Source organism: Neopelma chrysocephalum, unplaced genomic scaffold, assembly GCF_003984885.1.
Source record: "Neopelma chrysocephalum unplaced genomic scaffold, ASM398488v2 Primary Assembly neopelma1_22b, whole genome shotgun sequence".
Classification (NCBI taxonomy): Eukaryota; Metazoa; Chordata; class Aves; order Passeriformes; family Pipridae; genus Neopelma; species Neopelma chrysocephalum.
Window position 1 is genome coordinate 30653126 of NW_020897690.1, and position 16373 is coordinate 30669498.

Sequence of the window (16373 nt, forward strand, 5' to 3'; positions counted from 1 at the left end):
ATACTAAAGTATTATAGAGACAGTAAATACTGTGGTTAAAAAGCAGCACAGGTAGCTTACAATCAAAATTTAAAAGATTAGTATTACTGAACATAAACTGAAACTCTTCTTATCTTCTGAAGGTAAAGTGAAGCTCTTCAGTGGCCAGAATTTTACTTTTATGTCCACTCTAGGCTTTTAAGTCCTTATTTGGGCAATTAAGTTGAAGTGAGTTGTTTTCAAAGGTGCTGATGATTTTAATGTCCACTGGAGCTAGTGCTAGTAAAATGACATCATTTTTATTTATGTGCTGAACTTGAAGTGTGCTTCAGTATTTTTTGACCTGAAGGACAGACAATAAGACTTATCCTTAGGCTGTTAAATATTTAGAACACCACTAGAATGGATATGCCCAATTATCCTTTTTGTGGTAAACTGAAAAACAGTTTCATTGTAAATATGTTTTCTATAATGAAGACTAGCCTTAAGATTTAAAAAAGGCATTAATTTTTAAGTGTATTCTAAAACATATTTTGTGTGCATCAATTTTAATCTTCTGCACTCATGTCTTTTTTTTTTTGGAAAAACAACCCATTTTCTTTTTGATCTCTTAAAAGTGTCAAATCCCTATAAAATGTAATGTTAGAAAGAAAAAGTACTCAAGAAAAAGAATAAAATGCAGTCATTCATCTGTTGAGCAGGTTAATTTTTCAGTCATTTCTCCTGCTTGCCTAATTTCTTGCCTAGACAAATTGAAATTCTCAATGCGGTGTCCTTGAAAGGAATCTTATCCTGGTTGTGTCGGTGCAGGCTCCAGGCACTGTGTGTTTGGTCAGCAAGCAACAGTGGGTGGTCAGGCTGTAGCACAGGACAAGGGCCCGCTGTGCACAGGAAAAAATGTTCAAAGGTGTTTAAGGCTGGTAAGGAAGTCTGCCGCCCTTCAGAGAGTCCGGAGGCTATAGATCAGCCTTCCCTCACTATTGTAGCCTGTGGTAGCCTGTGAGAAAATTCACTGTAAGATACATAATGGATGAGAAAATACAGTAACTGTATTCACCTGGTTGCACATCTGTAGGGTCTTTTTTTTTAAAAATGATATTGCTCATATATATATGCTGTATGTGAGCAAGTCTGTGTAATGACAAATGTTTGACTTACCATGGAAAATCTCATTGAAAAATTATTTAGCCTAAGGTTGGTCACTTGTTAACACATTTTCTTTGTCACTACAGAAAGTACTGGCACTATATTATCCCCTGATCATCAGCAGCATTTGTAAAAAGCTTTACTGAATGTCACATAATTATGCACTGGAGTGGCAGAATTGCAGAGTGGCTGAGGTGGGTTACAGAAGGGATTCAAGAGGTGTGTGACTCCCATGAGAAAAACCTCCACCTGCCAACCTGCAAGGGGAAAAAAAACAGGCAGAGTTGTAAAGCGTCAGATATTGCAGAGCAATTTTTATTCTCAGTTTAGTGATAGTTAAGCAATATGAAAATAAAGCAGCTTTTAAAAGTTTATATCATTGACTGGTTTGCGTATCATGGAAAAATTTATTTTAGGCAAATTTCATGTTAGTCATCTTTTTAATGGAGGTTGTAACAGCTGCATGCAAAGAGCATGCAGGTAACATTCCAGAAAATGGTATCGAGGTTTGTACGTGAGCTATAGATACTGTAGGAACAGTAGAACCCTCTAGTAACTCCAGTACTGATAAGCCTGCAGTTAGGAGTCAGCACAGGTGACTTTCGATTTATAGAAGACGAAAACACAAATTAGTTAAATAACATCAAAAAGAATTGTGATTTTTTTTTTTGTTCTCTAGATCCTTATTTTGGTGAGATCTTACTGCACTAGAACAGGAGAGATGTGAACAAAACTGCTGAAATATTTTTATTTCATGCAGTGTCTGAATGTGCACTTTCAAAATACCTTTACAAAAAGTTGAAAACCAGTAAAGTCCTTTTTTCAAAAAAAATTAAAAATTAATGCAATATTAAGCTCCTTAAAACTTCGTATTTGATCTTCTTGTGAATGTACAGTTTTAAATGTAATAAGGTGTTAATTATACTTATGGTTTGTGATGACTGTTTGGTAGAAGAAGAAAATATAGTACATTTATTTTTCCTGTGTTTCCTTGGTTAAATATATACTTGGCACTGGAGTCATTGACATATACACTCCATGTAGATGCTGTATTTTGGAAAAAATTACTTTTGTATCTTCAAAGACGCAGTGTATTTTTTAAAAGTAGAGATCTACCAGGAATACATTGTTGATGCTGTTTATACTTCTTAAAACCTTTTAGCACAGTAAAAAGTTAATTCCTTGAAACTGTAGATTGTTACTGTCCTATATTCAGGATCTAGGAATATAAAAATAGCACACAAATCAAATAGTGAATGGGCAGTAAATTACTATTTGGTTAGTTTATTTAGGTTTATAAATATTATTGTCTACAGTCCCCGCTACTGTTAATTCATTGTATTACATTATGCTGCTAAATTTAAGCCGCTGGCTCCAGAGAGGGAACAAGTTGGGATAGAAGAAAAATTGTTTGTAAGTTAACTCTCACTGTTTTTACAAGATTTATGCATTGGTGTGCAGTCTTTAAGCGCTATCTTCTGGTAGGGTGAAAGCAGGATCAACTTCGCTAATGTAGTCCAGATGTTTATTAGTCCTGAGGGTATAAGAGCTGTTGTAGTTCCCTGCTGCTGTGTTGTACTTGCTTGTAATGCTAGACAACCAATTAAGAAATTAGTTCATGTTAAACTTTCTTTTCCTGGTACGCCTGCAAACTGATGATGTGGTTTTTCTGGTGGAACAAGAAAGTGTTCTTTACGTGTTTTCTGTTACTGGTGAATACATAAACCATTTGGGCTGCATGGGGTTAGTGTATCAGCAGCAATACAGAATTTTCAAGTTTTCACATACCTTGAACAAATGGTTTTAATTGAACTAATTCATATTAAGATGTTTTGGTAAGTGTGTCTGTTTTTCTTAATTGTGAGGTTTAATTGTCACTGTCATTTTTAGAGACCATCTGTTTACAAGACATTCCTCATATTAAGAAGATGTCTGAAAGCTGAGAACTTAAATTCTGTGCAGAGAGATTAAGGGGGGATTTTTTTTGTTGTAATTTCTGTGAAAATAACATTGCTATACTCTTTATTTGTTTTTGTTGTTGTTTGTTTGGGGGTTTTTATAATGTATGTTTTAAATAGCAATGCCTGTGACAATTCTGACTTGGTCTTCTTGGCATACTTTCTCCCCCTACCCCCCAAATAAAATGCAGATATGTTGAATCAGTCAAATGCTCTTGGAAGCCCATGAACTATGAGAGACACTGAATTTCTGAGGGTCTTCTACAATTTTCTTTTTATTCTGTGTAGAATTTCTATAAGATATTGAATGTGTGGGTTTTTTACTCTGGAAAGGAATCAAGTTGGTTTGGTTTCACTTCATTCTGTAAGGTTGCTGGATTGTTTTCATGGATGTCAATTACTGCAGAACTTTAGTTTTTTGCTTTCTCATTATTTTGTATTTTTAATTCTTTTAAAAGGAAAAGTCTTTCCACAAATTCTTGTTAAAACTCACTGTAGATATCATCTGTGGTGACAGTGGAAAATACACTTGAATCACTGCAGTGGATTCTGTGTTCTGAAAACTCATCAGTTTTAAAGATGTCATAAATATGAGTTGTGTTTAATAAGTTGTGCAGCAGTTAGTCATCAGAATCATAACACAGCCTAAAGATAAAAAGGATGGGTTCACCAAGTCAGTTAGTTGTGTCAATCACAATTGTGAACAATGTAGCAAATTGGATCTATTTACTTAGGTGTCTTATAGTATGAACTGTAATAAAATGAATGAAGGAACCGACAGTTATCTTGGTAATAACAATGCCATGGAGAAAGGCCACAGGACATTTCTTTAAAAGCCTTTGTAGGAGGAAGAACTTCTTTCAAAATGAACTAAAACCCAATACTGTCACCTATTGGAAGTTTGTGATAAGTTTCACAATACTTAGTGTTGCTCTTTAAGACCCAGCTGTTGAAGTAAAATGAGTAGGTATATCTTTTCTACCATGCTAGTCTGACACCAGCATAAATTTAAAATAAATGTGCTTTTAGTTACTCTTGAATATGAGTATTGCAGTGTTACAGCTGGTGCTCTTCCTCTGTGGCCTTCCTATTATTTTAAATGAATGTAGGTATCGATGGAAAAGACCAACAATATAAACTCAAGCTAAGATTCTCACTACAAAATTTAGTGTGAATTACCAGAGTGGTTTCATCTCAATATAAGAGAGGATTTTTTTGCCATGAGAACAATCAATCACTGAAGTAACCTCCTCAGGGACATTTTAGAGTTCCCATCACTGGAGGTTTTCAAGATCAAATTGCACAGGATGCTAGGTAATCTCACCTTGGCTCCCTTTCCCATGAAAGGTTAGACCAGATGATCTTCTGAGATCATTTACAGCCTGGACTGTTGTATAATTCTGTGAATTGTGATCAATTTAAATTTAGTTGTTACAACTCGGGCAATGCTGAAATAAGTTTTGATGGTTAATTTCGGAAATGTATCTATTGTGAGAAATGCATAAAGCAGCATTATTCTTATGTGGTTGTTTTTCAGAATGCATGTTAGACTCCAAGTATCCACCTCCATCAGATTAAATCATTGCTTAGGACTTGCTAGTAGTGACCTACATGTGGAGAGGCACCCAAAGAAAAAAAAAATTGTTTGATACACTGGAAAATATTTTATGGGTTTGTAGATAAGTAAGGGGTGCTTTACAGACACATGCAAACATAGAGTGCCATTAGTTCGTCTGCTTCGTGATGGATGGATTCTTTATACTTGAACTCCGTAGAGGTCAAACAACTAAATAAGAGTTGAACACTCTGCCTTTAATTGCTTCAGCTGGACACACAAGAAACTTTTGCTGTTGAAAAGTGTATTTAGAACATGCACCAGAAAAAAAGCATGGGCTATGTCACTAAATGCATAAATACATATTTATCCATAACTTTCATCGGCTAATTGTAAGACAGTAATTAAAAACAGAGAAACATACAGACCAAAGAATGGTATTTTCCACATGGTACTTTTGGTTTTGGCTTTGCTACAGGAATCAGCAGTGGTATTATTGAACGGCGTTAATTTATGTGAACAGTCTAAATAATCCAAGATTAAGAATGTTTTTGTAAGATAACTTTTGCATCAGTAAATTAAATTAGAATTCCACATGCAGCATGCAATTTCATGTCAACTAATATGCAAAATTATTCTAACTTCTGGGTTTTTTTTCCCCTATCTCTAGGCAATTCATTGCTCCACAGCCCCATGTTAGACCTGGAAAGTGATGTGCGTCCATCACCAATTGGCCATCTCAGTCAAACTGCTTCACTGAAAAGGGGCAGCAGCTTTCAGTCTGGCCGTGATGATGGTAGGCATCTGTTTTATTTGAAAAATCAAAGTTGCAACCCCCAGTGTCCAGTGTATGGTGTAGCCAAAACAACCACAAAAAAACCCAGAAGCCCACACCCTGCGTGTTTGTTTTAGTTTGTTACCAAATACAGGTCTTTCTTCAGGTATGTTACTGTTGCTTACTAAAGGAGTCCTCTGTGTTTTTTGCAAGCGAAGAGCAATTCATAGTCAAAATTTGCTTCTTAAAATGTAGTTAAAATAATAAAAGTCTTTCTTCTAAAAACCAGAATTATTTTTTTTGTATGCATAGCCACCTATTGCCTACTACCTTTTGCTGGTTTTATACCTTTTGCATGTTTGCTAAGATGGTTCTCCTTGCATTTGCACCTTATGTGACTTCACATATCTGGCTCTCCAATTCTCCAGACCCAGAAAGGGAAACAAAGTGTGTGACTGAGCTCGAGCAATCTGTCTGTCCACAACCAGCTGAGCCCTTATGTGTCTTAAGTGTCCTCAACACCCTTTCCAAACAACTTCATCTCAGGAGTCTTTCAATGGTGACATCACAGGAGACAGAAAACATGTTTTTCACAGAATAGATAATTTCTTACTGAAGTACTGTTTTACAGAAAGCAAACTTTTATGAAGAAATTTCTGGGTTTGGTCTGCTTTGATGTTACTCCTCTCCCCGTTCTGTCAACTTCCTTGAAAAAACATCTATAAATATGGTTGTGGGAGTTCCTTCCAAAAAGAGGAATGAAGGGAAAGGAATCTTTCAAGAACATAGAATGAAGAATAATGAGAATTGTACATTCTTGTGCTACCATGCACATACAAGACAATTATATTGTCACAGTTTGTGGTTGAATGATTGTCTTTCAAAAAATGAATTACACAGACTCTTCAATGAAAAGATACTTGTATACTGAGTAGTTACACTACTGTCTTACTGTTACCCTTGTCATTTCTCATCCCAAAGCCTCAAATGAAGTTGATTAACAAGTGTTACAAAGCAAACCAGTAAATTATTGGTTGTTTTTGAGTACCGTCATTAACAATATGCATTCCCCACTTAATGTAGCAAGCAAACCCAAAATCCAGTTTATTTTTAACTTGTTTGAATTCTCTTGCAAGAGCAGAGACTTGTATGGCAGGAAATTCCACTTCAATCAGTTACCTTTGTTTTTAGAGTATTATGGATCTGTTATCTCTTACAAACTGGTAAAGGTAAGTTTTCAGCAAGTTTTGCGTATTCTGTAGCCACCAGTTTAAACCAAGATTCAACGGAAAACTGTAAGGATTGGAGCACTATAATAATTCACCCCAAAGACCCTACAGTTAGAATGAGTTACTTCCAAAGTTGAGTTCCTTGGTGCTTAGGTGCACATGACTGATGCATGCAAAGGAACAGTTGGAAGCTCTGGCATCTTTGCTCTTCTCTGAGTGCAGAGACAAAGAAAACCAACCAATACCTATGGAGGAGCTGCCATTCCAAATGTGCCATGATGTGCTCTGTTTTTGGGTCACTTGTGGATCTTTTTTTTTTTTTTTTAGTAGATTTGAGGAATGGCATCTCTGGGTTGTTTTGGTGTGTTTGGGTTTTTTTGTCCAATGTGTTTGACAGTGATTGTCCAAGAGATTGTTAGAAGAAATTACTATGAATTCAAAACTGCAGCATGGATGTAACATTCAGCTCTTGCTTGAGCATATGTTCATGAGAATTTGTAAACAACAGACAATAGCTCTAGTTTCATCTTTAGGTTGTTATAGCAGAGATTATAATAGAATAAATGGAATAAAAGTAAATTTTTGCTTTAATGTAGATTGGAGCTTTCTCTAGCAGCAAAGTAAAAAGTCCTGAATTTCTGACCAGAACCTTTTGATATGATGTACAGTAGCTTATCCTAGGAAGTACCTGCTTTCTGTAGGCTTGGGACTAAGCCTAAAGTGTGCTTCCTGGAGGAGAAAAGAATTTCAAAGATGAAATAAATCTTGCCACTATGTTTCCAGTTACAATAGACATCCCTTGTTCCTTGGGTTAGCTTTTGGCAAAGGTGAAATGGTTTCTTGAAGGAATAGAAATTTTTTGGTTAGAACTTGGGATTTGTAGACATTACAGAGCCTCTGCTGCTATAGGAGTGTTGGCATAGCTTCCTGACATAGTCACAGCTTATGTTAATAAGAGTATTTCTTGCACTGGGTCTGGACTAGTTCTCTGACAGCCATAAACCAAGCTGGCGAAAGTATCTTATCTGTGCCCACATACGAGCTCTTCTAGTTGAGCTTTGAAGTGTTCATGCTTCCTAAACAGATGCATCTCAATCAGCACAGTTGCACTTGAGTTATGTCAGAGCCTCTTTCCAAATTTTGGGCTTCCATTGTGATATTATTTTCAAATGCTAATCCAGATTGCCTTAATTTTTTGACTATGAGAAAAAGTAATATTTTGGGTAGTGCAGACATTTATTTCTCCACTAAAAAAATGGACCAGTGTTTGACCTGCATCTTGACAAATGGATGCTGCTGAAGGCATGATGTACTTAAAGGAGCTTCAAGACTGTCTACCAACACAATAAAATAGTGAGGCTCTGGTGAAGCCTACTAGTTACGTAATGTGGAGCTATTTTGCCTAACTGGTGAATTCCTGTTCTCTGTAGGCAGTATTCTCCAGCAAAGTAAATACAAAAAGTGCTATTTCATGCAACATTTTTCTGCACTTCCATGGAGTTATGTAGGATAATACCATATTTTTAAATTTGTCATTTGTAGAAAACCTGAATTTATACACAAAAAAACCCCTCACACCAACAAACATGGCATTTTAAAGTGTTTTTATTTTGTTTTGTGGGGGTTTGGGCTGTTTGTTTTGGGCTTTTTCAAAAATGTGTGATTTCTTTATCCAAGTGTTCTAAAGTGGATTCTAATTCTTGAGGTGAAATACAAGTCTCTTATCACTGTTGTGCTGATAGCCTGTTTTGTTAAACAATTGTAATCACAGATGGTTATAGAAGAATATTTCACAAAGTTTGCTTTATTTTTTTATATATGTGTATATTAGTGCTTTTCTTCTGCCCCTGTTCAGCTTTCTCTTTACCCTCTTTCCCCCCACAATCTCCATTTGCCCCATTGGAAAAGAAAGTGGGAAAAGTTACTTGTTGCCAACATTTCATTTGAAACTTTTCTAATATCTTGATTGCTTTCATGTAACCTTACTTTTTAGAATGGTTTGAAGGCAAAAGACTGAATGTTAGGTCGATTGCCTTAGACACCCCTGCAAAGGAACCCATTCTATATATAGTCATAGTGCTAAAACATTGTAAGCATGTGAGAAGAGACGAAAGAGCTTGTATGTATACAAATTTTGTACACATATATGCACTGGGTTTTAAATTTTTTCCTTTCTATCTGAAAAGTTTTATGTATACTCTATAGTCGTAATACAAAGCAGCAGCAAGCTAAAAACACATTGTTATTATTTGTAAAATTTTTAATGTTGCTTTTTACATCTCCTCTCCCATTTTTAGCTTGGCGATACAAAGCTCCTCAGCAAGTTATATTTGTTGAGAAGTTGACAAAACTTGTTGTAAGTCAGTTGCCCAACTTCTGGAAGCTCTGGATTTCTTACGTGAATGGGAGTTTATTCAGTGAGGTATGGATTCTTCTATATAAATGAGTTTTAAGTAACAAAGGTCTGTAATAATTATGTATGAAGTATTATATTTCACTCAAAAAAGACATTTTAATAAGAGGTTTTTCTTTTTATTTTTAAAAGAATGTAGGCATACAGTGGAATTACTACAAATTCTGATGGTGGGGATTGTATGTGTGTGTCTTTGTGTTTGTCTGTGTTCTAGTTGCTGGACTCTATATCTCTGTACTTTCACCTCTTACTCATAGCTGGCCCTTCATTGGTGATCTGAAGAAATAGCACATTGCATGAAAGATAGCGATTCGTAAAAGACAGAGTCATACAGAAAAATTTTGTTTCCTTTCTTTGGAAAAGGAGTACTCATTTCTTGAGTTTTAAGTGTTTGGAAGTGAGGGTAGGTTGGAGACCAGGGTTGCAAAATGACCGAGACCCGGAGTAGTATTCACAGACACACTGTAGAGAGTCCAGTTTGGAAATGCAGTCAGCTGCAATCACCTGTGCTTCTAGTCCTTCTTGCTCCGGTTATCTGGTTGTTCTAAATCACGTAAATATAATCTTGATAATCCAAGAAGCAGAGGAAAAACAAAAGTAACGATTCATGACACGTGCCGTTTTTATATACACACTATTTCAGTTCTTAAATCATTGTGCATACGGTATTCTACTACAAACAGAACTGCAGCCATAATATCTACTTTTCTTTGCAGCTTTAGTAGAAAATAAAAAAAAAGCCTTGGAAAAAGGACATTTGGAAGCTTATGTTCTCATTTTCCATTTCTTTAACTAAAGAATTAACGTATCAAGCATTTGTTCTATTTAATGCTACTATTTATAGCCCTTTATATGTTGAACACATTTTACAGTGCATTATAGCTCCAGTGAAATAGATTCTATTTGTGATCCTCAAAGAAAGATACAGCATTTACACCTGATGTTCAGTGAAGGAAGTAGAATCAAGAATAAACCTTAGTACTGTTGACTTTCACAAAAATAATTTCGTAAGGGAAATGACAACCTTTATATTTGACAGACAATTGAAAACCAAACTTTACAAATTCACCTGTTAAGTTACTGTGATTTTTTTTTTCTGTGTACAGTGAAAAATAAAGCAATTTCTAGAAAAACAGACTTGAACTGTAAACAAGGTTGAGAAATTCTGCTTATGAAAATGACTACAAGTGGAAAATGTAGTGATCTTATGTCATGCCTGAACAAAACATTGTTTCAATGTACTAAAAAAACCAAGAGAGGTAGTTTTCCTGTTCTTTGGGCCAAATTCTGAGCTGCTGAGAAATGAATCCCCATAAATTTGATTTCTTCTGCTCCTGTGGTCCTTACAGAAGCCCCACAAGTTCTTGAGGAGAGAGAAGGGATCGTATTCTTCATTCCTCCTTTGTGTTCTGCATGCCACGGTCAATTGAGGATGAGTGAGACAAGGGGGTGGCATAAGCTAGGAGGCTTCTAGAACACTTAATACTATCTGTGATCACCTTTCATTCAAGACTGAAAGTTTATATGTTTTTCTATCAGAAATAGTAAAGATTTTAATTGTCCATGAAGAAATTTCTTTTACTACATTGCTTGCTATTTATTCAGGAAACGAGGTGATTGCTACATTTTTTTTAAGAAGCATACTGTGAAAAATGGCAGAGGGTTATTTCAGTTAGCTTACTCAAGTCTTCAAGACATTTTAAAAATACAGGAAAAATCTCCATATATCCATTTCAAGATGTATCTTCTCTTGTTCAGTTTGTAGGGTTTTGGAGGGGGGGTTGTTCTTTTTAGTTTTGAAAGGTTAAAAATGACTTAAAATATTATCAGTTAAAAATTTATGTGGTATTTCAACAGTTTGAAAAGTTGAGTTCTTTGAATCAGTCTTAGGTGAAATCACATATGTGAGTAGTAACCGTTGATCTTACCACAAGATAGTTTTGGTCTGTCTGTGCAGGAAAGGTTTAAGATTGGTCTTCAGCAAAACCACTAAGGAAAAAAAAAGATATCAAAGATCTATGAATTGTTCTGTTAAATCCAGCTGTAAAAGACTGTGAATTTTAAGTTGCTATCTGAGTTTTCAAGGAATACAGCTTATTTTCTTTTTAAAGATTTAGATGAAAGAATTGGGAATGATATGCAGCAATAACTGAATGTTGTTCTCCTTGTCTGAAACCATATAATTCAGAGCTCAAAAGTACAATATTTTCATAGCTATGTATTTTCCAAAACTGTTAAATAGTTTTATTTTTATCTAATTTTTGTTCACTTCAAATTATTTATTTTACCTTAAAAATCTTAAGTACTTTAATAAAGAGGGATTTTGAAAAATACAGCATTTCAAATTAATTACTTGAAAGTAAACTGATTCTCTTTGAGAACACTCTTGTCATGTTGTTGCACTTCTTGTCCAGTAGATGTTGCTGTACAAGCATAAACCAGGAGATTTTCTAACTAAAATTCTACAGTATCTGCACTTAACCTGGTATTTGAAATAACTTTTTCAGTGTAATTTACTGTGTGCTCAGTAGATTCCACAGAAGGCTAGAACTACAAACAGGAAGACTACTAGTCAAAGCATGTTTTGTTTCAAGTGTAACTGTTTCATGCAAAGTGTACTCAGATTCTTCTGTTTTCAAAGGACTGACAGTGAAGATGTCGCTTATTTTACAGAGACTCTTTTACAATTAATTGAATTATTTAAAGAGCATTTTCCACAAAATACTGTTCCTAAAACCAAACAAACCCCCCCTCAACCCTCCCCCTCACATATTGCAATTCCAAATTGCCCTCATTCCAAAAATTATCTTGCACTTGACATTGATGTCTTTCTCTGGTCAGCTTCCATGCTGAAAAACAGAGTTTTTCTCATATAAACCTAATGCACAATTGGACTATACATGTTAGCTCTCACTAGCACTGTGGTGAAAAAATTTTGACCTCAAGAAGTTTCTATTGCTTCAGCTATTCTTATGCTTGTCTCTGACTTTGTCTTAAGTACACATTGTTCCTCAGAGTTAAACATTAGCTTTCTGACCTACAATAAGTAGAGTTTATTGAGATATATATAGTCTTTGCTTATTGAAATGCCATGAGTTAGTTTTTATAATTGCATCATAAACTCATCAGTTTTCACTTCTTCACTTCGAACCCCCCTTTTTCAGAATTATTTTAACAGTGGTTATAAGAGACTTACACTTTTCAATTTTCTCATTTTCACAAGACTGCTGAAAAATCTGGCCAAATGGAAAGATCAAAGAAAAACGCTAGGCAAAGACAAAATGATTTCAAGGTAAGTAGTTGGGGGAGATGTGGCAGGGAGAGCCCTACTTTCTTTCAGTTGTCCTTCATAGCAAGGTACTTTAGTGTCACCACCTTGAAAATCAGATTTCTTTAATCATTTGTATGCCTTTATGCCTCCTTCTCCTTTACTCTCTACCATGTGTAACCACCTGTAAATCATGCATTCATAGCTCTTATGTATAGCAAGTACATAGCTGCTTAAGCATATTGGTAGAGCTTTTTCCTTGATTTTTTCTTTCCCATCTTCTGATGCAGAAAATGATTCAGGAAGTGATGCACTCTCTGGTAAAACTTATCCGTGGAGCCTTGCTTCCATTCAGCCTCAGAGAAGGAGAATTAAGACAGTATGGTGGCTGGGAGATGAAATCTGAACTTTCTGGCCAGTGGCTAACACATGTCATCCAAACTGTAAGGTAAATGAATCTGTGGACTTAAAAAAACATGCTATTCCTAGAATAGGTGTGTTTTGAGACAAAATGTTTTGTTCGTTGCGTTAAATACCCTGAGTTGTGAGAATGTTAACGTTTTCAAAAATAGGATTGCAAAAAAATTTCTTATGGCAAATTTAGGATTCTGTGTACAAGTGTAATTACTGATGTCTCATGATCATACCAAGGTTGTGGGTTCGATCCATGTACGGGCCATTCACTTAAGAGTTGGACTGAATGATCTTCGTGAGTCCGTTCCAACTCAGAATAATCTGTGACATCTTCTATGATATAGCCTTATTACATAACAGTATATTCATTTTTTCCCCTTAGCATCTGGTGAAAAAGTTGGAGTAAAATATTTGCTTGGCACAGCATAGACACTCAATGAATGAAACAGGATTTGATTCTTTAGGGTAGAAAGCAATTATTTGCTTCATTTGCTACATCTTCCCATCTTTGCAAAAATGGGTGAAAATATCATGCTTCTGACTACTGTATCATTCTTAGATCATAATTTACTGTTACAGTTGTTTGATGGAAGGTGATATTCCTGCTTATAATGTCATTCTGCTTATCATTATATTTGTTTATAAAATTAGTAATGTGCATTTCATTAATTAGAAATATCTCACTAATATGCGGAATTTGCTTCCATTTGTCTAAGGGGGCTAAAAGAACTGTCAATATCTTTTGTAAACTTGAGTAATATCTGCCTGTGATACTGTACTTTTTATCTAGAGTTTTCAAAGCAGGTAACAAGCAAAGCACAGATGAAGATAGGGGTATAACCACTTATAGATATACTTAGTGCAGATGGAGCTAGTAGTGATATATACTTGTTAAGTCTGTTTAACACTTTCTCAAAGTCTGTTGTCACATTATCTGTACTGTACCCCTTTAGAAAAAAAAATTCTATGTGAAGTTTGTTATTCTGGCTAAATTTTATGGAAAGCTTCTGATTTAACAAGGAACTGACTTGATATTTGATGAAAAGATATAAAGGGCAGTGTTTCCCCTTTATGAGAAGAAATCCAGTTTCACTCAAATTATAAAATTCTAGAATTTAGCACTTGCACATCTCTAATATTGGCTTGGAAATGTAACCAACAGATTCTCTAAAGGTTAGTTGTACTTCTGCCATCTGAGATAAGATCCAGGCTGAGGTTATAGGGTATATGAAGGCTCTTTTTCAGAGAATCTCCTTTTGCTTTCCGGGCACTGCCCTGGTAATTAACAACTGAACTGAGAGCTGGGGAAATCCTCTCTCCCTCCCACTCTTTTCCCCACCTCATGTTCTTACCAATGCCTGTGATGGCACTTTAGTAAAGTGAACTAGACTTTACTGCAAAGCAATCAAAAGTAGAGAAGAAAAGGGGGCAGCCTGGAGAAGAGAAATTGAATATACCATTATAGGGTGCTGACCAGTGATGACCAGGTCAGAAGTTTATGCAAGTGTTGCAAGTACTTTTATTTTCAAGCCCCCACGCTTTGACAATCTGATAAATTCTTGTGACTCACACCAATGATGAAGGTGGGCTGTTCCCAAGAAAAATCTACACATTGCATAAAACCTCTGTTTGTTGCAAAGTTGTGTAATAGCTTGTCTTATTTTCATAGTTTTGTAACTTAAAGTCATGATGAAGCACATAATAGAATTTTACTCTTTTCTGTCATCTCACAAATAATTTACTGTTTTCTGCTTGTATTTAAAAATGATAAAACTCACAATGTTATATAACAAGGAGTTGTCATTATATTTGTGTTATCTTTATTTTTCTGGTCATATGTATGTATCACACAGCTTAAAGTGGGGTGGTAGCACAGTCTGTCTCTTGTACCCTATTCTGTCTTAACCCAGTATAAACAGGTTCCAGATCACATGAACTATGTGATCAAGTGAGCCATTGTTAGCAACACTTTTGCCTTACTTATATAAAAATATAAAAGGTATGTGTGTGTTAGGGTGAATTATATGAGGAAAAAGATGATCTTAAGGATATGACAGCTGTGTGCTTCTTAAGAAATGGAATCAACTCTAAAGTACAGGACTTCTGTTCAGTCTAAAGTAGCTTGAATTTCTCACAGATAGATATTTACATTCTGTGTATCCTGGCTGGCTGAGATAGTACAGATTGTTTTAATCTACTAATTCAGTAGTTGTGCTGAGTGGTGAGCAGTCTGATTAATATTGGGGTTTTGATGGTTTATGCCCAACACCAGGAGTATGGAACTGGAGCCTACAGGTGGGTGGTTGGAAATGTTCCACTTGTTTGCTTGTGCCTTCGTATTCCTCCTCTTTGGCACTTTCTATTACCTGTGCTTTGCTCAGTGTTAGCAGTAGGGCAAACAGCAATGTCTGCCTTTGAATTGGCCTTGCTCAAATATCCAGGAGTTGGATAAAAGTGCTGAACCTCACTTTGTGCTCCTAGCTAAGTCTGAGCACAACTTCAGCCTTTTATTAGAAAGCTGAAATGCTATTTCTTGCAAGCAGCTGCTATGTTGCTATTTCTAAAAGGAAAAAACAGAAAATAATGTCTCTGTTCTCACCTATAGTAGCAGATGATTTGTGCCTGGTCAGAGCTGGAAGCAAAACAGTGAATGAATTCACTCTGCACATAATGTAATAGCTATATTTTGGCTCCTTAAATGTCTATACTCTTACCGATCTGATGCATAGCCACATCACCATTTATGACAGCTTAATCACTTTTACTTTTGCCATGCACGTAAAAAATATCTCAAAAACCATATTGTGGATCTTGTGTTTGATCTAGGCATTAACCTAAAAACAGCAAAAAAAAGCTACTTCTGCTCCAAAAGGATTATTCTTGGATCGTAGGACAAGAGATGGATGCAGAAAGGCAGGTGGTGAAACAAGAAGAGAGTAGAAGAAGTTGGCCTGTTGCTGTGATGACATTATTGTAATGCTAGAGAAAATTAAATCTTCATTTGCAGTCTTGAATTAAGTAAAAATTGTTCTTCTCAGAATGGTGTAATTGGTTTGCGAAGATACACTGAGGATGGAGCTATTATATTTACATACACAGAAAATCTCTAAAAAATTTAATGTAGTTATATCAGCTTTAAAAACCCTGCAGATTTATACTTCTGTCTGTTTTTATTTGCTTTCAGGCTTAGTTCTGAGAGTCTTACTGCACTCGAGATACCCAATGATATGCTTCAGATCATCCAAGATCTTATTTTGGACCTTCGTGTACGTTGCATTATAGTGACCTTACAACACACAGCGGAAGGTAATAGAAGGCTGCAAATCTCTTTGTTTACTGTCATTCTTTTTTGCCTTTGATTAGGCCAAATCATGTTCTGAAAAATAACTGTGTTTGTTACAGATATTGTAGTGGCAGTGGACTCCTCTGAGTTCTGTAATATCTCACTAGAGTTACTCAAATATTTCATTTTTCTGCCAGAAATAGAAATCTTTTCCTCTCTTGGTCTGATGAATAGAGTAGGTTAGACTTGTTTCCTTTGGGTTGAGACAGTTCTACAGTGCAAGTGATTTATCTCATGATGCAGTTTTTCCATATTGGAAATATAATTTATTTTCTTTTTTCAGTTTTTCTATA

General features: G+C 35.5%; 1 protein-coding gene across 4 annotated transcripts in view; it reads left to right on the forward strand.

Annotated features, from left to right (window-relative positions):
* The window catches only part of EXOC2 (exocyst complex component 2), a 125734-nt gene that overhangs the window by 58916 nt on the left and 50445 nt on the right, over positions 1-16373 (forward strand). For all 4 annotated transcript variants that reach the window (XM_027682698.1, XM_027682726.1, XM_027682707.1 and 1 more), the window contains 5 exons: positions 5309-5434; positions 8940-9064; positions 12279-12347; positions 12614-12771; positions 15922-16043. In XM_027682698.1, coding sequence (XP_027538499.1) covers positions 5309-5434; positions 8940-9064; positions 12279-12347; positions 12614-12771; positions 15922-16043 — 600 coding nt within the window. The remainder of the gene's footprint in view (positions 1-5308; positions 5435-8939; positions 9065-12278; positions 12348-12613; positions 12772-15921; positions 16044-16373) is intronic.